At 41.1% G+C, this 25,198-nt stretch overlaps 1 protein-coding gene across 4 annotated transcripts in view; it reads right to left on the bottom strand.

Moving 5' to 3' along the window:
* Positions 1-25,198, bottom strand: part of nlk2 (nemo-like kinase, type 2) — a 277,172-nt gene that overhangs the window by 29,145 nt on the left and 222,829 nt on the right. The window contains exon 9 of one of the 4 annotated variants that reach the window (XM_068010552.1): positions 4,877-4,997. The exons of the other annotated variants lie outside the window; for them this stretch is intronic. Coding sequence (XP_067866653.1) covers positions 4,908-4,997 — 90 coding nt within the window. The 3' untranslated portion in view covers positions 4,877-4,907. Of the gene's footprint in view, positions 1-4,876; positions 4,998-25,198 lie in introns of those variants that run through there. 4 annotated transcript variants of the gene reach the window in all.

Genomic DNA, 25,198 nt, shown 5'->3' on the forward strand with positions numbered 1-25,198 from the left:
GGTTGTGGCAGGCCGCTCCCACAAGCATTTTACAGGCCTCCCCACCACGATCCACGATGCCGAAGGGCTGGTAAAATCCAGTCCCTTGTGTGGGACCTTATTGAAAGCCTTCTGAAAATCCAAATACACCAAATCCACTAGTTCCCCCTTATCTATTCTGCCAGTTACATCCTCAAAAAAATTCCAACAGATTTATCAAACATAATTTCCCTTTCATACATCCATCCATGTTGACTCTGCCCAATCTTATTATTTTCTAAGTATCCAGTTATCATGTCCTTTATGATAGATGTTCGCATTTTCCCTACTGATATCAGGCTAACAGGTCTGCAGTTCCCCATTTTCCCTCCCTCTCCTTTCTTAAACAGTGGGGTTACATTTGCTACCTTCCAATCTTCAGGAACTGCTCCAGAATCTACAGAATTTTGGAATATGATCACCAACGTATTCACTATAGCTACAGCCATCATCACTAAATAGTTGTAAGTACTTAATAGTAAAAAGGCTATTCAGCCCATCAAACCCATTCCCTTCTGCAGACCAAGTACAGATTTATTATGGACTCCACCCAATCCATTTAATTTCCAGTGTAAAGTGCTCTTAACTTTTCTTAAAAAAAAGCAAACCAGCCATGTTGCAAAGCAACTGTGCAGTATAAATAAGGTACACAAATGAGGTGCAAATATTTTCTGTTCAATATTAACCTCTGTTCTCCGTTCCAGACATCAGATGACAGGTTTCCAGGTGTAAATTAGTGCTGCTGTGGGCTGACAACTTTATTATTTTTCACTTTCACCTGCAAGGAGCAGCCACGCCTTTACTCAGTGTCTTTCGGAAGTTCAGTAAACAGAATACTGTAATATGTTCCTCATAGGAAAACCTCAAGTCTGCCAGAGTTCTTTAAAAATGATTTGAAATGTATAATAGAAAAGCTTCATTACTGATAGTTACATGAAATGCTCAATTTTTTTTTAAAGCAAATGAAGCATCATATTCACCACTGGCACTAGTTGGTAGCAATTATTTCTCTGATTAGCAGCAATTTACCTCAAGGAACACAAAGTTCCTTCAAACTACATTCCTATTTACATGTTTAAAAATAAATGTAAAAAAGTGGTGACAACACTAATTTTCCAAACTCCAGTAGTAAATAAGATCCATTATTTGGAAATTTTACTGTTCATCTTTCTTAGTACAGACAATTTCTCAAATGAGCTAGCAGGTAACTTTCTCACACGACGAGCTTGCTCTCTATCCTTCTTCTAGGTTGTCCGTCATGATCAGAAACAGTGGAACACCCAGTGGGTATGCCATTGCACTGATTTCACCTTCTTCCAAGTGGCCTGAAAATGAATGCCTTCCAATACCAACATAAGTGTCAATGGTAAGATTGACATGAAAAGGCTGCCTACAAATAAGAATTTAAAAACAAATTTCTAGGAACAATTCACTAATTGCTGGAGTAAGCCTCCACAGCCATACTGGTCCCTTTAAGGGTCCTCCTTCGCTGAGGACATGAAATCACTTCGTTCTCAGGGTCCACTGTGGCAGACTTCGAGCTCAAATTAGCTGTGGCTAAGGTTGTAAATCCAGAAATTTTACAATAGTTATTAACTACAATGGGGGAGCCTCAGGATGAGAACAGACATATCGGCTTTGGTGAGGCTAAGTGAGGAGCGGCACAAATCGCCCAGCAATTTGTGGAGGTTTGGCAGTCATGGCGTATCTGTGTTACTTGGAAAACAGCTAGATTTTTAAATAAATTAATAATGCCATAATGCTTTCTCATAGGGTTAGATAAAGTAGGTGGATGGAGGCTCGTGACAAGCATAAACACAGGCATGGATCAGCTGGGCCAAATGGTTTTGTTTCGGTGCTGTACATTCTACATAATTTTAATGATATAACATCTCAGCAATTTCTGGACTATTTAATGCACAGGACATATTTCAAAATGAGAATTCTTACATATATCCTTTATCAAATTCACAGACGGTTTCCTCCCACAGCCAAAGACTTGCAGGTGATAGGTAAATTGGCCATTGTAAATTGCCCCTAGTGTAGGTAGGTGATAGGGAATAAGGGATTACTGTAGGGTTAGTATAAATGGGTGGTCGTTGGTCGGCACAGACTCGGTGGGCCGAAGGGCCTGTTTCAGTGCTGTATCTCTAAATAAATAAATAAACATGCACACCCCTGTGCATCTTAACTGAACTGCTTATGCTATGTAGAATAATTTTTAATGTAGATTCAAACTAGATATACTGCTTAAGTAAATAAAAGCTAAAATCCTGATACTGCAGAACACCAATTATCTTGCATTTATAGAAATGTAATCATCACTGTCCAATTAACATCAACGCATGCGGCTGTCTTAACTGATTTTCCTGATCTGGAACAATTTCTTTTTTCAATTACAGTGGGATGCACAATAACAAGGTTTACATATGGCAATAATCATTACTGCACACCTGAAACATTGTTTCATGATGAAACATTCATTTACTTGTATTTAAAAAAATGGCAATCCCATAATTTTCACTGGCTGATGATACTACCATTCTACTAGTTCTGCTCGAAGTCAGTATCATAATTATCAGGAAAATGTCAATAATGAATCCATGTACCTTTAGTATTATGGTTTAACAAATAATGTTTGCTGAATCTTACTGATGGCATTAATGAGACCAAAAGATCACATGCTCAAAAGTCACAAGGGACTTTGGAATCCAACCATCTGAAAACAATTATACAAGACTGATCTATGCAGACTAAATATTTCACATTTTTAAAAAGTGTAGTGAAGAAACTATTTGCATAAATTCTGTACTTTCACTTTAAAATGGCAAAGAGAAGAGCTTAACAACTGGCTTGGCATCATTGAATTACTTAAGCATGACAAAAGATATAGCTCTCCTTAATAATCCCCCAAAAATTTGCCTAGCACTTCATGAAAATAATGATCCTTTAAATTTTTCTCCTCCTCCTCAGGCCATAAATTATACAGTCACTCAAGGGGGGCAATGGCACATACCCAGGCCCCCTCCACACCATCTGAACCAGTGTTAGTTGGTGCACAAAAGTAGCTGAATAAGACTTCCCTCAGATTTCCCCTTGTAGGAATGCACCAGGTCTCTTCCTGGTACCATACCAAAGCAAGTCTATAATTCAGAGCTAGGGCTGAACATCCAACTCCATGAGATCACCCAAACTAAATAGCTTCAGAAGGAAATATCATATTCAAATCATTACTTTGGATACAAGTATGTGGGGAAATAACATTGAACAAATGGTATTTACATAATAAAAGCAAAAGACTGCAGATGCTGGAAATCGGAAATAAAAACAAAGTGCTAGAAATATTCAGCAGGTCAGGCAGCATCTGTGGAGAGAGATGCAGAGTTAATGTTTCAGGTCTGTGACCTTTCATCAGAACACTGCCTGACCTGATGAGTATTTCCAGCACTTTGCTTTTACTGGTATTTATATAACTCTGCTACATTTCATAATTTGGCAATTTTCACACAGGCCAAATACGTTCATTAAAAAAGTTAAAATTTAAATTTGAAAATACTAAAACATCTTTCAGTAGGGTGCAACAGTGTAGTATATACCTGCCCTACTGTACAATCAGTAGTCAAGGGTGATGGAAAGGTCCTTCCTATAGTGCACATCAGAAATGATCCATTTTCTGGAGTCTCTTGGTATTTTTAAGAAGTGCCACTGCAACTGTACAGCTAGGATAAACCTGTCTGAATTTCCTAGACTTCTGATTGTCAGCCAGATTACAGAACAATCTGGACATTTGCCTACAAAGCAACAGACTGCCATTTGAGAAGAAACCAGTGCTTTTCCTTTCTTTCATATCTTGCATTTGTAGCCAGAGGAAAACTCAATATACGAGAGGACGCCCGCTGGCTGTGAAACCATAAAGTGTTGATACCTTAAGAGGAATGAGCAGAAAGCAGTAGGCAAACTAATAAGATTCATTCAAGAGAAAGTCAAGTATCCTGAAATTGAAATTTACTCCATGAAGGAGGATGTGCTGCATTTAACTATACCGGTGGCTATTACTCTCCCAGTAATAGCAGCAACCCCAATTTCAACTACTGTAATTACTAGTAGGAAATACCTAACATATTGCCCCAAGACCAATTCTTCAAATATGCAGTAATAAATTTAAGATTTTATTTTTTTTAGTACAGTACCTCTCCACCCAAAGCAATGCAACTTCTGCAGTCTCTGCTTATATGCACCCAGCTGCTAACAGGCACTTGTAAAATCTTCCTGAATAAATGCCCCTCCTTAGCAATGAGATGACACAGGTGAAGATGGGTGGATGCTTCAAATTGACATATCCAAATAAAAAAAATGTAAATGATTCAAATGCAAAGAATTATTTAAATTGTGATGTGCCATTCTGTGCACAGCAAAATTCCATCATAAGCTGACTGGCAAGTTAACATGTTTTTGGTGGTATTAGTTGAAGGAGTATCAGACAGGTGAATTTGCCCTTCAAATAGAGCCACAAGACCATTAGCTCCTTTCATATTACAACAAGGACTGTGCTTTGGCTTCTGCTCTCAGCAGGTGCTCGCTGGTATATTATTCTAGTAGCCATTAATTATATGAGTCTGCATAATGAGCATTGGTAGTTTATTCAATTGCAGGAACATCACAGCCAAGTTTGATTCTTTTCCCACTTAACAACCAAATATGCAGTGTATCCTGGGAGCTGCAACACAAAAGCAAACTTAGATTTGCCATGGTCAGTGGCTAGGAACCAGCCTGGTTAATACTGCTCATGCAAGCAGCTGCAATCCAAAAACTTGCTGGTGTTTGCCAAGATCAGTGGCTATACTCACCCTGATGCTTCCAGTCCATTGGCCTTGGTGAGTCCTGAAGAGTTAACTTTTCGGTTGCAAATATTTGGGAGCTAGTGACATTATATGGGTCTTGCACAATATAAAAGCTTCTTTAAATGTCCACCCGAAGCACTAAAATAGGCAGAAAGATGCTTGGTTTAAAAATTTCCTCCCAATGAACAGCACTTTCAACAGTGCAACAAACCTTCAGTACTGAACTGAAGTGCAAATCTAGATTAAGTCCTGAACCTACAAGCTTTGACTTGGGGTTACTCTTAATTGAGTCAAGTTGGCACTGTTGAACAATCACAACTTTAAGGATTATAGGATCTGAGCAAGTTGCAAAGCAGCTATAATGGGTGAAATACAATTACAATTGTGATCTTATTTATAAAAGAATCTACTACAGAGATGCAATATACTTTTTACAAAGTTTGGTTATGGATCCAAAATATTAACTTTACTAAAAGAAACTTATTGGAGTGTCAAAGCAGCAAACTCGATTCTTTATAAACATATCAATTCCAATTTGGACTGTCAGCATTCCAATTTGTTCACTTAGAGCTGTTGAAATCAAAAACATCCTGAGCCAGTCACTTTGCAGTGACTAGGAATGCAAGTGCTTTCTCAGCATAGATAGCGCTAGTGTAGGGGTTGGGGGTGGGAGAGGGGGTTGTAGAGGGGTAGAAAGTAAAATTACTAAAGATCTAAGTATAAAAACTAGATAATTTTTAGTAACTGGGTACTGACAAAGCCTCCATGACTCAGGGCATTTTTATTAAAAAAACAGAAATAGTACTATTTGTGGGCGGCACAGTGGCGCAGTGGTTAGCACCACAGCTTCACAGCTCCAGGGACCTGGGTTCGATTCTGGGTACTACCTGTGCAGAGTTTGCAAGTTCTCCCTGTGACCGCGTGGGTTTTCGCCGGGTGCTCCGGTTTCCTCCCACAGCCAAAGACGCAGGTTGATAGGTAAATTGGCCGTTGTAAATTGCCCCTAGTGTAGGTAGGTGGTAGGGAATATGGGATTAATGTAGGATTAGTATAAATGGGTGGTTGTTGGTCGGCACAGACTCGGTGGGCCGAAGGGCCTGTTTCAATGCTGTATCTCTAAATATAAAAATATAAATAAATATACTAGGAAATTACAAACAAAACATCCAGCTAACTCATCTGAAGCTTAGGTGTTGTTTTTCTCCCTCATCAATATTCCCGCCTTCTGTGCACGCCCCAATTGATGCATCATGCACTGCCTTGGACTTCTCTGGTTGCCCTCAAGATATTTTAGTTTCACTGAATCTTCAATACATTAGACCATACTTTTCCAAATACACAATTTCCCATCAGCACGGGGTAAAGATTTTTCTCAGACTGAAAGAAACCCAAAACCTGAGCTGTAGCTTTGCAGACCTTGTACAGTAATGATTTGCAACTGTTCTATCCTGCCCTTGTCATCAGGTCTGCGCATTATTTTCCCTGTCATCCATCTGAGGTTCAGACAAGTAGATTTTATGAGGAAGCTGAATGAGTCATGTACGAGGATGCACATTTTATAATTTTTTTAAATGAAACTAAAATCTCAAATGAATACAAATGCTTAACAAACAATTGCACAACAAACATTTCCCTAGTACAGTTGAGAATGTAACCTCACATTCCCGGATAGCATCGGATTGGTATGCACAAAATGTTCTACTACAGTTACACTCAAAATGGGAATGTAATTAATGATATTAAACACCTGCAAAAGCACCAAAAACTGTTGGTATATGATGTAACAAGGAGCTATATTGATGGAAAATGTACCTTAAAAAGTGGTATGATGTGTTTACAGTTAACTGATCAATTTCACATTTTAGAGTGCAATAATAAAGTGTGACACCTGTGCTAGATGTGTCATAAATCAAAATGTTAGATAAATTGCCAATATTTAAAAGTATAAAACTTTAAAAAGGAAAACTTGCGTATACAACATAACAAATCGGAACAAAAATAAGAGTTTTTAAAAATTAGTTACTAGTTCCAAAAATGTTCAGTTTGCAGTTATGGTGGTACTAGTTATTACAATTTAAAAAATTCTTTCATGGTATGTGAGCATCATTGGCAAAGCCAACATTTGTTGCTCACCCCTAACTGCCCTCAACAACTGAGTAGCTTGTTACGCCATTTCAGAGGGCAAAGAATCAACCACATTGTTGTGGGTCTGGAGTCACATGTAGGCCAGACCAGGTAAGGACAGCAGATTTCCTTCCCTGAAAGGACAGTGAACTACATGGGTTTTTGCGACAATTGATGATAATAATGGTGCCATGAAACTGAGACGTGCTTGGTTGGGGTTCTGTTGTTATGCAGTGACAACAGGGCAAAAACTCGTTTCCCCGCAACCCCCGAAAAATTCATCCTATTATTGGTTAGAATGGTGGAACTTTTGCAAAGTATCAAAAAGAGATCCGCTTCAGCAATAATTCAGGTCAAATCTGCAATATGAAGAATTCAAACAATATTCCTGATAAATAAATATTCCGATGAAGGGTCACTGACCCGAAACGTTAACTCTGCTTCTCTTTCCACAGATGCTGCCAGACCTGCTGAGTGGTTCCAGCATTTCTTGTTTTTATTTCAGATTTCCAGCATCCGCAGTATTTTGCTTTTATTATAATATTCCTGATAAATCCCAGTTTGACAGTGTTTTGGCAACATTGTGTCATTATGTGGACTCCAATGCCATTGACAGCAATGCAGCTTCTCTGAAGGATGGAATTGTAGGAAGAGATATATACGTACAGTCTGCTTAAACATTTGTGAGAACTTAGTACTTAAATGTGAATACATAGCATAGGTGGTATAATTGGAATGGCCTTTCTAAATGTGACTACAGAATTTTAGTACTTTGAGATCACTACATTTCTTTAGATTGCACATAAACATGGAATATAGAATACAGTACAATAATCAACTTGTGTTCAAGATCATTAGCAAATAGACAAATACAATGATTACACCAGATTCTTATTTTACAGAAAAAGTTATTCTATTATTTCACAATTAAAATTGTGAATTGCTTTTAATGATGCATTCAATTAGAAAAGCAGTATATAGGTGCACTTACAGATCCAAAAAATTACACAGTGCAATTTTAATCCAATTTGGCACTTCACCATAAGCCTTTAATTTTACCATAAAATCTTCAGTGAGCCAACCTTGTCAACTAGCTTCTCATTGTCAAGTTTTGGAAAATCAATCAAATTTCTTTCATCTGTTGACAGTCCACCCGTAATTAACATTTTCACAAGATTACACCAAGGGTAGGGGCTTAACATTTTGCACAAAGTATTTAATAATTTAAATATAATTTTCACCAATTTGCTATGCTCGAGAAGGGGTAGCTGTGAATGTCGCCCAAGATGAGAGTTATCCATGATTATTAAATATGTCAGACATAGTCCACTGCAGAAAAGTTTCAATTGTATTTATCAATCACAAGAACTGCATGTTCAAAATTACTTTACCATACTATGACGTAAAAATTTCATTTACTTAGCCCTCAATTAAATGTCAACTACCAGGCAAATTATAATTCAAGACTTTGAAAACTGGAAGTAATCACACTTTACCTGTAGTTTGAGATTTTAGTTAACTTATTAAGTGGAGAATGCAGCTATTCAGCCAGGAAACTTCATGCCAAGAACTGAAACAGCACTTCAGCATAACGATTGCAATTCAAGTCCGGGACTTATGTTTAAAATTTCTTGAAAATATCTAAGTGTTTGCAAGATAACAGGTTATAAGGTAATTTTCAAGACGGCAACCAGTAAAGAAGTAATTTTCCAAAACATGCCTAACAGTTATAAAGTTAAAAGTAGGAGTTTTGAGGCAGATTTGAAACAGGCCCTAGAAAAATGGTTAAAATTCTAACTCAATGCATACCTGTGAAATTTTTCTGTCACACCTTCCTACGGAAACAGAAATATAACTAGTTCTTCGACAAGCTACTAAAAGGCTGCGATAATCTTCAGATAACGGGTTTATGATATCAGCTGTTACTTATTTCTCAGTTGCAGAGGTCACAGGGATGTTAAGACTGGGGCTCCAAGACAGAAAAATCTGCAACTTGATCCAATGGAAGGAAATTTTCCAGCTTAAGTGGAAGTGCAGGAAAAACAAAGACAACTCTCAATATTCTGCAGTAAGATAGTCAATACCATACAGTGAAAATTTAGGCTGCCACTGATCAATTTTTAGTCCCAAGGGCTACGATATGACACTAGATTAGACATTGCCCAGATTGTTAGTGGAAGGAAAGCTGTTATTTGTTTTGGAGTCATTATGCTGAATGTCTGTTATTCATAAAAACGAGGGATGCAGTATCTTTCAAGTACCCAAACTTCTTTAAGCATTTACAGTATTAAGCATTTAGAACCATAGAACCACAGAAAAGTTATGACACAGAAGGAGGCCTTTCAGCCCATCATGTCTGCACCAACTAAAGAAAAAAACTAGCCGCCCAATCTAATCCCACCTTCCAGCACCCGGTCCGTAGCCTTACAGGTTACAGCACTTCAGGTGCATGTCCAGGTACATTTTAAATGAGTTGAGGGTTTCTGCCTCCATCACCGATCCGGGCAGTGAATTCCAGACACAACCTTAAATTTGTGCCCCTTGGTAATTGACCTCTCTGCTAGGGGAAACAGGTCTTTCCTGTCTACTCTATCTAAGCCCCTCAATCTTGTACACCTCAATTAATTCACCCCTCAGCCTCCTCTGTTCTAAGGAAAACAACCCCTGCCGGTCCAATCTTTTCTCATAGCTGCAACTTTCAAGTCCTGGCAACATTCTTCTAAACCTCCTCTGTACTCTCTCCAGAGCAATTATGTCCTTCCTGTAATGCGATGACCAGAACTGCATGCAGTACTCCAGCTGTGGCCTAACCAGTGTTTTTTTTTTATATACAGTTCCAGCATTACATCCCTGTTTTTGTATTTTATATCTCGGCCAATAAGGGAAAGCATTCCATATGCCTTCACCATTTTATATACCTGTCCTGCCACCTTCATGCACTCCAAGGTCTTTCACTTCTTCTACCCCTCTCAATATCCTCCCGTTTATTGTGTATTCCCTTGTTTTGTTTGCCCTCACACTTCTCCAGATTGAATTCCAATTGCCACTTTTCCGCCCACTCAACCAAACCATTGATATCATTCTGAAGTCTACAGCTCTTCACTATCAACTATACAGCCAATTTTTGTGTCATCAGCAAATTTCCCAATCATGCCTCCCATATGTAAGTCCAAATCATTAATATATACCACAAACAGCAAGGGACCCAACACTGAGCCCCGTGGGATGCCACTGGAAACCACTTTCCATACGCAAAAACATCTGTCGACCATTACCCTTGGTTTCCTGTCAATGAGCCCATTTTGGATCCAACTTGCCACATTCCCCTGTACCCCACGGGCTTTTATATTTCTGACCAGTCTGCCATGTGGAACTTTGTCAAATGCCTTACTAAAATCCACGTAGACCACATTCACTACATTGCCCTCATCAATCCTCCTTGCTACTTCTTCAAAAAATTTAATTAAGTTAGTAAGACACGACCTACCCTTAACAAATCCACGCTATTGCTGATTAATCCGTGCCTTTCTAAGTGGCAGTTTATCCTATCTCTCAGAATTGATTCTAATAATTTGCCCACCACCGAGGTCAGACCGACCGGCCTATAATTATTTGGCCTATCCCTCGCACCCTTTTCAAACAATGGTACAACATTCGCAGACCTCCAATTCTCTGGTACCTTGCCTGCATCTAGTGAGGTTTTGAAGAGCATCCGCTATTTCCTCCCTGGCTTCCTTTAACAACCTGGGATACAATCCACCTGGCCCTGGTGATTTATCCACTTTCAAGGATGTCAGACCCCTTAAGCATTTCCTCTCATGCTTATCGTATCTAATATTACACGCTCCTCCTCTTTTACTACAATGTCTGCATCATCCCTCTCGTTTGTGGAGACAGAGACAAAAAACTCATTAAGAACCCTGCCCACATCTTCTGCATCCAATCATAAGTTACTTTGTACATCTCTGATAGGCCCTATCCTTTCCTTAGTTATCCTTTTGTTCTTAATGTACTGATAAAACATCTTTGGGTTTTCCTTGATTTTACCTGCCAATAATTTTTCATGACCTCTCTTTGCTTTCCTAATTTCCTTTGTTTACTTCACCCCTGCCCTTTCTATACCCCTCTAGGCTTTCTAAAGTATTAAGTTTTTTGTAACTGTCATAAGCTTTCTTTTTCAACTTTATATATCATTTTCAACATTTTAATATACATGGAAGCTGAAAAAAATTATTTATTTTAATTCTTACTACAGTTTCAAAAAATGCAAATCTTTTCTAAAGAATATGTAGCTTTATTACAGAACAGTTAAAAAAAATCACTTGGGAGTTAGTTAAAGTACTTAAAAACTCATGTTCCACTATTCTTTGCTACCGTGACAAGATTCCAGGGCTCTGACACCACGATTAATGGCACTTAGGAAAGTACCAACATAGGAATGTCTAGGGCTGAAAAAGACTCTGCAGTCCATTTGATCAGTCCTAAGATCTAATACCATCCAACTATTATACTCCCTCAAATATCTATTGAATTCTCTATTTTCCTACACTATTTGTCCCACAGAGCACCATGTCATCCAACTCAATGAAGTAGGGGATTATACTTGTGCGTTGATACTTTAACACGAGATGCATCCATTTTATGCATAGGGTAGTGAATGCGTGGAACAGATCTCCCAGGGACAACTCCAGAATGAGAATGCTCCAATTTCCACAAACTGATATAAGTTTACAGCATAGGAATTTTCACTTTTATTTGATTTACAGCACTTTTTTTTTTCTCATTCCAGAATCTGGAAACCTAGCTGGGTAAGTTTAGGCAGCACAGTTCATTTGCATAGAAATTTAACCAAGTGCACTTTGGACTGAAATCTTCAGTAATTTAAAATAATTTAGATTCTCTACTCTTCCTAGGACAACCATCATTCTCCATGTAATTTGTACTTCAGACCCCAGTGTTGTTCTGCCAAGTGTTGAACTTCAATTTGCCCTTCAGGAGAACACCTGCCCACTACTTGGCTGCTCATTCTAGTAGTATGAATGAGATCAGAAACTCACCATGTGTGGATTCACACATCCTACAATGCCACATTGTAGAGTTTTTATATAATGGCCCAGATTTTGCAGTATGAATTGTTCTATTGAAATCCAATCTTTGTATACTTTTATATTTTACAGAGTTGCACATTACAATCATACACCTCCTGACCCCAACAACCATATTCTTCGTCTGTATCTATTTCCAGGGACTCAAGTGAATGGCCAGTTAGTGCCCACCGCCTGCACACAATTAATATACAATTAACACAAATGACAGTGAGGCTATCAGCACCCACTTATTAAGGAGTAAATTCAACAGCATCTTCCAGCATCCGTAAATGCACAGTTAAACGTGGAAATCAGGAAGATTATCAGAGTGACCCCGCTCCTCCAGAAGCTGTGATCTAAGAGTATCTCGCTGAGACCCTCGACAAATAGATGAAGGCAGTGATGTTGGGGTACTTTTTCACTAAACTCACCAGAAAATGTTTGGGCTTGTCCAGTCATGTGGAAATGAATTTTTAACAAAGTGTTAAGCCTTAATTAACTCTTGATGTCAGGAGCTGTATGCTTGTAATCCATAACACTGTAAAGAAATATAAAACCATGTAAAGACTGGCTCCAGTTCTATCCTTCAACTGTCTTTCTGGAACAGAACAATTTGTACCACAAAATCTGGGTCATTATATCAGAATGCCACAGCGCAATAGGATGTGTGAATCCACAAATGGTGAATTTCTGAAATAAAAACAGAAAATGATGTAAATACTCAGCAGGTCTGGCAGAATCTGGGAAAAGGAAAACAGAATTAACATTTCAGGTCTCTGACCTTTCATCAGAACGGAGAAAAGTTAGAAATGTAATAGGTTTTGAGCGAGTTCAGCTGTTGTAGTATTAGGGGGGAGGATGAAAAGAACAAGAGGGAAGATCTGTGATAGGGTGGAGGGCAGGACAGATTACATGACTGTCACGGTCCTGCGTTATTCTTTTTTCCTCTCCTCGGAAATATTGTGTTGTGCCTTTCAGACTGTAAAAAGATCAGTGTATCTTTAAAAACTCGCCGGAGGCTTCGTGAGCCATAGGGTATTCTGGTTGCCAAGCAATAGCCAAAGAGACAGGACAATGTTGCAGTTTGACTTTTGAAAATTGGCTGTCTGTGACTGGTTTGCAGAGAGAGACTGTTCCAGCAATTGAAGGAAGAAGCAAGGCACTGAGACAATTTAAACTGAAGAAAAGCGGTTTTATTTCTCTCTCAAAATTCTACAAAGCTTCAAGCAAAATTAATTCCGTAAAAAAAAAAGCTTTTTTCTTTTACAACAAATTATTGATACCTGCTGTGTTCATCATTGGGAAAAACAGCCGAACTGCTGAACCCCTATCTTTGGAAGGACCTTTTGTTTTCATAGGGCCTTGGAAGAATGCAAGTGAACTTTGACTGTGTTGTATTGGAACGTCAGGAACATAATTTGCAAAGAGTTTATTTTTTTCAGTCAGCTAATTTAAAACCGAGTATATGTATGTGAATGCAGGAGTTTCATTTTTTAAATAAGTTATAAAGGTCTTTAGATATTGGTTTATCTCAATAGTGTTTAAGATGGGAGGGGGGTAAAGAGAGAGAGAGAGAGAGTGAGAGAGAGAGGGAGGGGAAGAAAACAGAATGGGAACAGAGCCGGGGGGAAAACGAAAATTGAGAGTGACGTCACAATCAACAGAGCGAGCCGGGAAACAGCCGCCAGAGTGAGTATACAGATAATAAAAGCAAAATACTGCGGATGCTGGAAATCTTTCAGGTGAAGCAGCGATTTACTTGTACTTCTTTCAATGTAGCGTACTGTATTCGCTGCTCACAGTGTGGTCTCCTCTACATTGGGGAGACCAAGCGCAGACTGGGTGACCGCTTTGCGGAACATCTCCGCTCAGTCCGCAAGCAGGACCCTGAGCTTCCGGTTGCTTGCCATTTCAACACTCCCCCCTGCTCTCATGCTCACATCTCTGTCCTGGGATTGCTGCAGTGTTCCAGTGAACATCAACGCAAGCTCGAGGAACAGCATCTCATTTACCGATTAGGCACACTATAGCCTGCCGGACTGAACATTGAGTTCAATAATTTCAGAGCATGACAGCCCCCCCCATTTTACTTTCATTTTTAGTTATTTTTTTCTTTTTTTTTTACATTTTTTACCTTTTTTTTTTGCATTTATTTCATTTCATAGTTTGTTCAGTTTGCTTACCCACTGTTTTTTTTCAGGTTTGCACTTGCTGCTGTTCAATATTCATTGTATTTACACCTAATCTGTACTAATGCTTTGTCTTTCAACACACTATTAACATATTGTTTGCCTTTGCTCCGTGACCTTTTGGTCAGCTATGTGGCCTGGTCCAATCTAGACCTCCTTTGTTATCTCTTGCCCCACCCCCACCTCACTTGCTTATAACCTGTGACTTTTCTAATATTTGTAAGTTCCGAAGAAGGGTCACTGACCCGAAACGTTAACTCTGCTTCTCTTTTCACAGATGCTGCCAGACCTGCTGAGTGGTTCCAGCATTTCTTGTTTTTATTTGAGTATACAGATAAGCTGGGTTAGTAACTAAAGTAAAGAGAAAGGCAAGATCTACAGTTTTTTAAAATATAATAAGTAGTGTTTTTTTTTAGGGAATCAAGGCCCCTAGTGTAAATAATCTCTAACTTTTGAGTAATTTAAGGGAGTAAATTAAGGGTAAGTAATGGTAGGGCAGCTTGGCAGTGTGGAGTGCTCCTCCTGTGCGATGTGGGAAGTCAGGGACACTACCAGTGTCCAGGGCAAACACGTGTGTAGGGAAGTATCTCCAGTTGCAGCTACTCTAAATCCGCGTTTCGGATCTGCAGCAGCATCTGGGGACACTGTGGAGCATCCGCGAGGCTGAGATCATCGTGGATAGCACTTACAAGGAGGTGGTCACACTGCAGGTAAAGAGTGCTCAGGCAGACAGGGAATGGGTGCCTGCCAGGCAGAGTAGAAGAACTAGGCAGGTAGTGCAGGAGTTCCCTGGGTCCATCTCCCTCTCTAACAGATTTTCTGTTTTGGATACTGTTGGGGGAGATAGCTTCTCAGGGGAATGCAGCAAGAGCCAAGTCTGTGGCACCACGGGTGGCGCAGCTGCACAGGAGCGGAGGAAAAAGAGTGGGAGAGCTACAGTGATAGGGGATTCTATTGTAAGGGGTACAGATAGGCGTTTCTGTGGCCGCAAACCTGACTCCAGGATGGTATGTTGCCTCCCTGGTGCTAGGGTCATGGATGTCACGGAGCGGCTGCAGGACATTCTGAAGGGGCAGGGTGAACAGTCAGAGGCCATGGCTCACATTGGTACCAATGACAAAGGTAGAAAGAGGGATGAGGTCCTGCAACAAGAATTTAAGGAGCTAGGTAGCAGATTAAAAAGCCGGACCTCAAAGGTTGTAATCTCTGGATTACTCCCGATGTCATGTGCTAGTGAGTATAGGAATAGGAGGATAGAGCAGATGAATGCATAGCTGAGGAGATGGTGCAGGAGGGAGGGCTTTAGTTTCCTGGATCACTGGGTCTGCTTCTGGTGAAGGTGGGACCTGTACAAGTCGGACAGGTTGCATCTGAACCAGAACGGGACCAACATCCTTGCAGTGAGGTTTGCTAGTGCTGTTGGGGGTGGATGGCGGGGGGAGGGGGGAGGTTTAAATTAATTTGGCAGGATGACGGGATACAGATTGGAGGTACAGTAGGGGGTGATGCACAGCCAAATATAAAAGAGAAACTAAGTCAGTCTGGAAGACAGAACAAATATAGACCCGTTAGGGCACAAGTGAATAATGCAAGGCAGGACTGCATCTATTCTAATGCAAGGAGTCTTACAAGCAAGGCAGATGAATTGAGGGCATTGATTAACACATGGGAATATGATATTATTGCTATCACAGAGACATGGTTGAGGGAGGGCAGGACTGGCAGCTCAATATTCCAGGGTTTAGAATCTTCAGGCATGATGGGGGAGGTGTAAAAGAGGGGGTGGGCATTGCACTATTGATCTAGGAATCAATTATTGCAGTAAGAAGGAATGATATCTTAGAAGGTTCCTCAGAAGAGGTCAGATGAGGCCATATAGGTAGAACTTAAAAACAAAAAGGGGCAATCACTTTGCTGGGAGTGTACTACAGGCCTCCAAACAGTCAGGGAGAGACAGAGGAGCAGATATGTAGGCAAATCTCAGAGGTATAAAAATAATAGGGTAATAATAGTAGGGGATTTCAACTTCCCCAATCTTAACTGCGATAGTCTTCGTGACAAAGGCTTAAAGGGGGCAGAATTCTTAAAGTGCATTCAGGAGAGCTTTTTGAGCCAGCACGTAGAAAGTCCTGCAAGAGAAGGGGAGGTACTGGACCTAATCTTAAGGAATTAAGCCAGACAAGTGGTAGAAGTGTCAGTGGGACAGCATTTCGGGGACAATGACCATAACTCTAAGATTTAAGGTAGTTACAAAGATGGACTGAAAATAATGGTACTGAATTGGGGGAAGGTCGATTTCAATATCACAAAACAGGATCTGGCCAAAGTGGACTGGGAGCAGCTACTTGTAGGAAAGTCTACATCAGACCAGTGGGAGTCATTCAAAAGGAAAATAGAGAGTGTTCAGGGCCAACATGTTCCCGTAAAGGTGAAGGGTAGGACCAACAAGTCCAGGGAACCCTGGATGTCAAGGGATAGACAGGATTGGATAAGGTAAAAAAAAAAAAGAGGCTTATGGCAAATTCAGAGGGCTGAAAACAGTGGAGGCCTTAGAGGAGTATAGAAAGTGTAAGGGGGTATTTAAAAAAGTAATTAGGAGACCAAAGAGGGGGCATGGAAAAACACTGGCAGGCAAGATAAAGGAAAATCCCAAGGCGTTTTCTAAGTATATTAAGGGCAAGAGGATAACCAGGGAAAGAGTAGGGACAAAAGTGGCAATGTGTGTGTGGGGCCGGAGGCCATAGGTGAGGTTTTAAATGATGACTTTTCATCTGTGTTCACTGTGGAGAAGGACAATATAGGGGTAGAGATCAGGGAGGGGGATTGAGATATACTTGAACAAATTAGCGGTTTTTGCGGGCTTAAAAGTGGATAAATCCCTAGGCCCAGATGAGATGTATCTTAAGCTATGTGAGGCAAGGGAGGAGATTGCAGGGGCTCTGACACAATTTTTCAAATCCTCTCTGGTGCCAGAGGACTGGAGGACAGCAAATGTGGTATCATTATTCAAGAAGGGTAATAGGGATAAACCAGGTAATTACAGGAGAGAGTGTCTAACATCAGTGGTAAGGAAACTATTGGAAAAAATTCTGAGGGACAGGATTAATCTCCACTTGGAGGGGCAGGGAGTAATCAAGGATAGTCGGCATGGCTTTGTCGGGGGAGATCATTTCTAACAAATTTGATTGAATTTTTCGAGGAGGTGACTAGGTGTGTAGATGAGGCTAAAGCAGTTGATGTAGTCTACATGGACGTCAGTAAGGCTTTTGATAAGGTCCCGCATGGGAGATTGGTCAAGGTGGTAAGAGCCCATGGGATCCAGGGCAAATTGGATCCAAAATTGGCTTAGGGGCAGGAGGCAGAGAGTGATGGTCGAGGGTTGTTTTTGCGATTGGAAGCCTGTGACCAGGTGTACTGCAGGGATCGGTGCTGGAACCCTTGCTGTTTAGTGTACATTAATGATTTAGACTTGAATATAGGAGGTATGATCGGTAAGTTCGCAGATGACACGAAAATTGGTGGTGTCGTAAATAGTGAGGAGGAAAGCCTTAGATTACAAGACGATATAGATGGGCTTGTAAGATGGGCAGAGCAGTGGCAAATGGCATTTAAGCCTGAGAAGTGTGAGGTGATGCATTTTGGGAGGAATAACAAGGCAAGGTATTATACAATGGATAGTAGGACCTTAAGAAGTACAGTGTCAGAGGGACCTTGGTATACTTGTCCATAGATCACTGAAGGCAGCAGCACAGGTAGATAAGATGGTTAGGAGGGCATATGGGATACTTGCCTTTATTAGCCGAGGCATAGAATATAACAGCAGAGAATATAACAGCAGAGAAGCTATGATGGAGCTGTATAAAATGCTAGTTAGGCCACAGCTGGAGTGCTGTGTACAGTTCTGGGCTCCACACTATAGGAAGGATGTGACTGCACTGGAGAGGGTGCAGAGGAGATTCACCAGGATGTTGCCTGGGCTGGAGCATTTCAGCTAAGAAGACAGAATGGACAGGCTAGGTTTGTTTTCCTTAGAGCAGAGAAGGCTGAGGGAAGACCTGATTGAGGTATACAAAATTATGGAGGGGCACAGAAAGGGTAGATAGGAAGAAACATTTTCCCTTAGCGGAGGTGTCAATAACCAGGGGGCATAGATTTAAGGTAAGGGGCAGGAAGTTTAGAGGGGATTTGAGGAAAATATTTTTCCCCAGAGGGTGGTTGGAATCTGGAACACAGCCTGAAGGGGTGGTAGAGACAGGAACCCTCAACATTTTAGTAGTATTTAGATGAGCACTTGAAACGCCATACAAGGCTACAGGACAAGTACTGGAAAATGGGATTAGAATAGATAGGTGCTTGATGGCCGGCATGGACACAATGGGCCACAGGGCCTGTTTCTGTGCTGTATAACTCTATGATTCTAGGTCAGAAAGGAAGATGCTGAGGGGGTAGGAGTGAGGTTTGCAAGCAGAAGTGTTATCATTGCCACAAAACGGGTCACCTTCCTTCAGAGTGCTGAAATTGCGAGGTATATCCATAGGACATGTTGGGGTATGCAAAGCTAGTGCAGAGGAAAAGACTCAGAGTATACCAGACCAGGCTATAGCTTTAACAGCAGTTGTAAGATCAGATACTAAAACTAAAAGGAGTGAAGAGGTTAAGAATAAAATACTCAAAAGTTATAATGATTTTTTTGTCAAAGGGGAAAGTAACTCCAAATCCTGCAAGCGAGGCAGAAAAACCCATTATACTCAGGGATACAGGAGCAACCCAAACACTCTTGCTGGGGAAAGATATAACGTTTCCACCAGAGAGCACCTTGAACGCTAAAGTTTTAGTTAATGAAATTGACGGGGAGTATATACTCACACCTTTATATAAAGTACGCCTCGAGAGTGACTTAATATCTGGGATAGTAACTGTAGGAGCAGTCCACAGTTTGCCAGTAGAGGAAATTGATCTGCTGCTAGGAAATGATTTGGCTGGATCAAAAGTATCAGTTTCTCCCATAATTAGAGAGGAACCAAGTGAAATTAAGAAAACGGAGCAATTACAGGAACAAGTTCCGGGAATATTTCCTGCGTGTATAGTCACCCAAGCAACGGCTAAACAGGATCCATTGTCAGAGGTAAAAGGGGCACCACAAACAGATAGCCAAGTATCTGAAACCTTATTTGGGGATTTAGATAATCCGATTGAGATGTTTAACAGATCTTCTATCATTGCAGCACAGCAAGCTGATCCAGAGATATACCAAATAGCACAGACGGCTCTGACAGAAGCTGAGGCAAAAGGAGTTCCGCAAGGCTATAATATGGCAAACGGGGTTTTGAGGAGGAAATGGAGACCGCCTCATAGACCTGCAGACGAGGACTGGACAGTTGTTGAACAGATAGTGGTACCACCTAAATATTGCCAAGAATTATTAAGGTTAGCATATGACATTCCTTTTGCAAGGCATAGGGGAATTCGGAAGACCAAATCACATAAGTCAACATTATTACTAGCCAGATCTTACAAAGGATGAGACACAATTTTGTAGGACATGCCATACATGTCAAATGGTGGGAAAATCACAACCTATCATAAAACCGGCACCACTAGTTCCCATACCAGTGATTGTAGAACCATTTAGCAGGGTATTAGACGACCCTTGCCAAAAACAAAAGCGCGACATCAATACATACTTACTATCATGGATATGGCTACTCGATTGCCAGAGGCCATCCCTTTGAGGACAATTTTTGCTGGAATAGTAGTAGGAAAGTTAACCCAATTCTTTGAGATATGGGTTGACACTTGAAGGTCAATCAGACCAAGGTTCTAATTTCATGTCTAGGATCTTTCAAAAAGTCATGGGCAATTTGGGGATTAGACAGTTGAAATCGTCAGCATATCACCCACAGTCACAAGGAGCTTTAGAGAGATTTCACCAAACTCTCAAAACAATGATTAGAACATACTGTCATGAATATCCATATGACTGGGATAAGAGGACTAGACTTTCTTTTATTTGCCACCAGAGACTCACCGAATGAGTCTACAGGCTTCAGTCCTTTCGAATTGGTTTACGACATGAAGTAAGAGATCCTCTAAAACTTAAAGACAGACAGATTCCTGGAACAAAAGAATGAATCTTCGATAGTGGACTATGCATCTGTGTTCCAGGAAAAGCTCACTAAAGCTTGCGGTGTAGCTCAGGAACACCTTAAAGCATCCCAAGCCAATGTGAAAAAGTGGGCAGACAAGAATGCAAAAGCCCGCGATTTTCAACCAGGGGATGAAGTATTAGTGTTGTTACTGTTGCAGGGAGAACCAATAAAAGTATGGTTCAGCGGCCCATATAGAGTGATCAAAAGAGTGGGTAAAGTAGATGACTTGATTGACACCCGATTGCCAGAAGAACACCCAGTTGGGTCACAGCTATATGCTAAAGCAATATCATCGCAGGGAGGAGGATAAGCCAGTACAGGTATGTCAGGTAATCAGGACTGTTCAGAAGGAAAAGGATGGTGAAGATGAGGCAGAAGCAGGCCTAGGAAATTCTCAGAATGCACCTCCAACTATCAGATTAGCGAATACAGAATGGCTAGCAAAATTAGACTATAAAACTACGTGAAGACCTAACCAGGATTTTCACAACGTTTAAAAGAGTGCAGGGATAAGACAGGATGTATTAACTTTAGCCACACAAGATGTGGATATAGGGGGAATCATTCCTTTTAAACAACATCCTTGCTGCTTAGGTCCAGACAGACAGACCCAAGTGGAAGCAGAGGTCCAATGCATGCTGAATAGCAGCTTAGTTGAACCTAGTCAGGACAGCTGGCATTCGCAGGTGGCTTTGCTGCCTAAACCTGGTGGGACAGCTCAAGTTTGCATGGACTATAGAAAAGTGACAGCGGTAACGAAGGCAGACTCCTACCCAAATTCTCCGGGGGCCCTTCCCGATCCACTCCCGCCGCCACTTTACACGTGATAGCGGCGAGAAACAGCCCACCCGCCCCAGGCCAATAAAGGCCCTTAAGTGGCCAATTAATGGACACTAAAGGGCCTTCGCCAGCCTCCATGTGGATTTTACGCGTGGCAAGCGGGCGGCCTAGATCGGAGAGACGTTGCCTTTTAAAAGCAGGCAGCTCTCTGACAGCCCAGGGGGGAGGTGGGAGGGGGCCCTCATCAGCAGGCACCCTGTGCCCGATGGAGGGCCGCTCCCGCTGCCCCAACCACCCCCAACACGCCCCTCCGCCCAATCGACCATCCTTGCCTTGCCGGGGCCCAACCGATTACCCCCGGTGAGGCAACCAAAACTTACCTTTGTTCTGGGCTCCCCGGCATCATCTTTTTGGAGCTGGGCTGTAGTCCCAGCAGTTCCCACCGCTTTCGATGGTGCTGCTGGGACAGTTAGCTGCCGGCCTGCTGATTGGCCAGCAGCTTTGTTCGGCAGGACTTCCTACCTCAAGCGGGTGGAAGTCCCGCCTCACACCAATTGAAGCCTGGCAACCCACAAAATACAGTCGGATTCCCAGGCGACGCAGAGGTGGGGTTGCCATCGACTTTTCAGTCAGTGGCCGGCTCCCATCTGCCCAGGGTTAAATCCCGGCCCATGTGTCTTAAAGAGACAAATGTGTTGGAGGGATACTGTCAAATTCGTCAAATTCCTTTGACACCCCAAGATAAGGAAAAGTCAGCTTCCGTTACACCTGATGGGGTTTTCTAGTATCAAGTGATGCCACACAAGTTAAGGGGCACTCGAGAAACTTCTCAGAACAGTGAACCCAGTAGCGGCCAGTGTTCCGAGCTGTGCAGTTCACTTGGCTGAGGTGATGGACAATAGGGACACTTGGAAGGAAAACATGAAACAACTGGAAGACTAGGTTTAGAAGGTTGAAATGGGCTAATTGGGACAATCTTTGTAAAATAAAAGCCAAAAATACTTTGATGGAAGTTATTGTGGTAGTCTCATCATTTTAGAGAATTGTATACATATTTCAGGAAAAATAATGTAATCGCCAATGCTTTGTCACGGATTTAACCATGTGAACACATAGATGGCGATGGTATAAACAAAATGATGTAAATTATTAGTAGAGTGAATGGTGCGTAAATGCCAGAAAAAAAGTTATGTTTTTTCAGTTTCTATTTTTTGCATTGTAATGAAACGCATTTTGATAATGGTGTTTCATTTCGCCAGGGGCAGAGGTGTCATGGTGCTGCGTTTTTTTCCCCTCTCCTCGGAAATATTGTGGTGCACCTTTAAGACTGTAAAAAGATCAGTGCACCTTTAAGAACTCGCCAGAGTGCATTCTGGTTGCCAAGCAATAGCCACTGAGAGAGAGAGGACACGAGATTCAATGTTGGAGTTTGACTTTTGAAAACTGGCTGGCTAAGACTGGGTTGCAGAGACACTGTTCCAACAATTGAAGGACAAAGCAGGGCTCAGACAATTTAAACAGAAGGAAGAAAATCTGTGTTATTTCTCTCAAATTTCTACAAAGTTTCAAGCCAAATTAATTCCATAAAAAAGAAAAAAGCTTTTTTCTTTCACAACAAATTATCTGCTCTGTTCATCGTTGGAAAAAAGAAGAGTTTAATACTACAACAGCCTAAAGGCCTGCTCAGGTCAGGAAAAAAAAACTCTGACCCGAACCAGACAGAACCACATTGGACCCGAGCCCAACCCGGGTCGAGTCCCTCCATTTTATCCCGACCCGACCACCGGAATGTTCACTTTACCCACCTTCCGACGCCGAATCTGCAACATGAGCGCAATGATGTCATAGAGATGCTCACTCGCTCACTGTGCAGACTCAGAGTTTCTCTCCTTGATGTCCTGGACCCCCAGCTCAGGTGGGCTTTTCCACTTCTGACATTCACCAGCAGAGCAAAATGCAATACTTACTGTGTGCGTCCGACCTGGACCTGGCCTGACCCGATCTGAGCCTGAAAGAGCGACCCGACCCCGACACGTCGGGTTCGGGTCAGGTAGCAGGCCTTTACAACAGCCAAACTGCCGAACCCCTATCTTTAGAAAAACCTTTTGTTTTCATCGGGCCTTGGAAGACTGCAAGTGAACTTTGACTGTGTTGTATTGGAAGACCATTCGTCAGGAACGTGTAATTTGCAAAGACTATTTTTTTTTCGGTCAGCTAACTTAAAACCAAGTATATGTATGCGAATGTGGGAGTTAGATTTTTTAAATAAGTAGTTATAAGGTCTTTAGATATTGGTTTATCTTAGTAGTGTTTAAGATTTTAATTTTTTTTCATAAATAGTTAATTTGTTGATATCTAAAGATACCTGGTTTGGTTCGCTTCATTTGGGGGTTACTAGATTGTTCAATTTGGCTGCTTTTTTTTCTGATCTGGAAAGCTTAAAAGAAATATGATGAGACCTGTGGAGTGACAGGACTGAATTGACAGTGCGCTGCTCCCACCACCATCAGAATCATATATATTGATTGGGGGCTTTGTCCTGAGCAGTCGTAACATGACAAAAGGGTTCACTGTGCAAAGGTAAAGGGAGTGGTAATGGGACAAGTAAAGAAACAAAAGATGTGTCTAGATGAAGTGTAAACAGCAGGATAGCATTTGGCCACCTGCTGTCCTGCCATTCACACCTCATCCCGACATCTTTGGTTACTTTACTTGTCCCGTTACCACTCCCTTTGGCTTTGTACAATGAAACCTTTTGTCATTTAATCTGTCCTGCCCTCCACCTTATCACAGACGTTGCCTTTTGTTGTTCTTCCCACCCTCCCCCAATTCACTCGCTCAAAACCTATTACATTTCTAACTTTTCTCAGTTCTGTTGAAAGGTCATAGACCTGGAACGTTAACTCTTTTGCTCTCCACAGATGCTGCCGGATCTGCTGAATGTTTCCAGCATTTCTTGTTTTTATTTCAGATTTCTAGCATCTGCAATATTTTACTCTTGTATTCGTGAATTTCTGATCTCATTCACACCACTAGAATGAGAAACCAAGCAGTGGACAGGTGTTCTCCTGAAAATTAACTTTTACGTGTGTGGAGTCTCAATCTTGCATATTTTAATTATGGTTCACAATTTAAAAAAATTTAATTTTTCCGTGTCACTTATCTGTCTCTTCATCCCATTTTTTTTCTGTCTCTATTTCACTTTCTGTACATGATTTGGCATTAAATCAACTACGTTACACTTCCTGGTTCAGACTCTGCATGTCTCAGTAAGGATTCTGCAAACTTATTGGTTTAAGGAGACACACAGATGCTTACTCTTTTCACACATGTCCTAAATTCCATGTAGAGGCCTTGGCACAGTTTGGATTTCTGAACGGTGCAAATTTCAGTGCAATAGCTCATAGAAAGTCTGTGGTCAAGTGCAAGTGAAATGAATGGCAGCTGTCATTTGTTTCCTGCTGATTGCAAAATCCAGGCCTGTATCGCTATAAAACATGTTAATATTTTCCCCCCCAAAATTATGATGCACATGTACACATATACCTTTAAAATTCTGGAATTATGAATGTTTAAGATCACTACCATACAGCACAAAGATGACCATACAGAATTCTGATGCACTATTTCTACTCCAACAGAAGTTCTCTTTGGCCTCCTTATCTTGAGAGACAATGGGTTAGCGCCTGGAGGTGGTCAGTCCAACAGAAGTGCTCAAACTGTAATTCAGCATATTCTTGTGAATGCGTGTGAATAGAATTTGGCTTTTACTAAGTAACTAAAAGCTTGTAAGCAATATATTTACTTGACCAGTGTATTCACAGATAATACTGCTGCCAAGTTCTAGTTTTTAAATGTAGAACATTTGCAGGCTGAACTGATTAATAGGATTTTTGTACAAATGGGAGGACAGCAATTTGTTGGCAGGAAGAGACCGTACCAATCCCATTTCCTGTATTTGTTAACCTAGTTCTAAAACGTCAAGTCACTCATGCACAGGTTAAACTATA

This window comes from Heterodontus francisci, chromosome 30 (assembly GCF_036365525.1).
Source record: "Heterodontus francisci isolate sHetFra1 chromosome 30, sHetFra1.hap1, whole genome shotgun sequence".
Lineage (NCBI taxonomy): Eukaryota > Metazoa > Chordata > Chondrichthyes > Heterodontiformes > Heterodontidae > Heterodontus > Heterodontus francisci.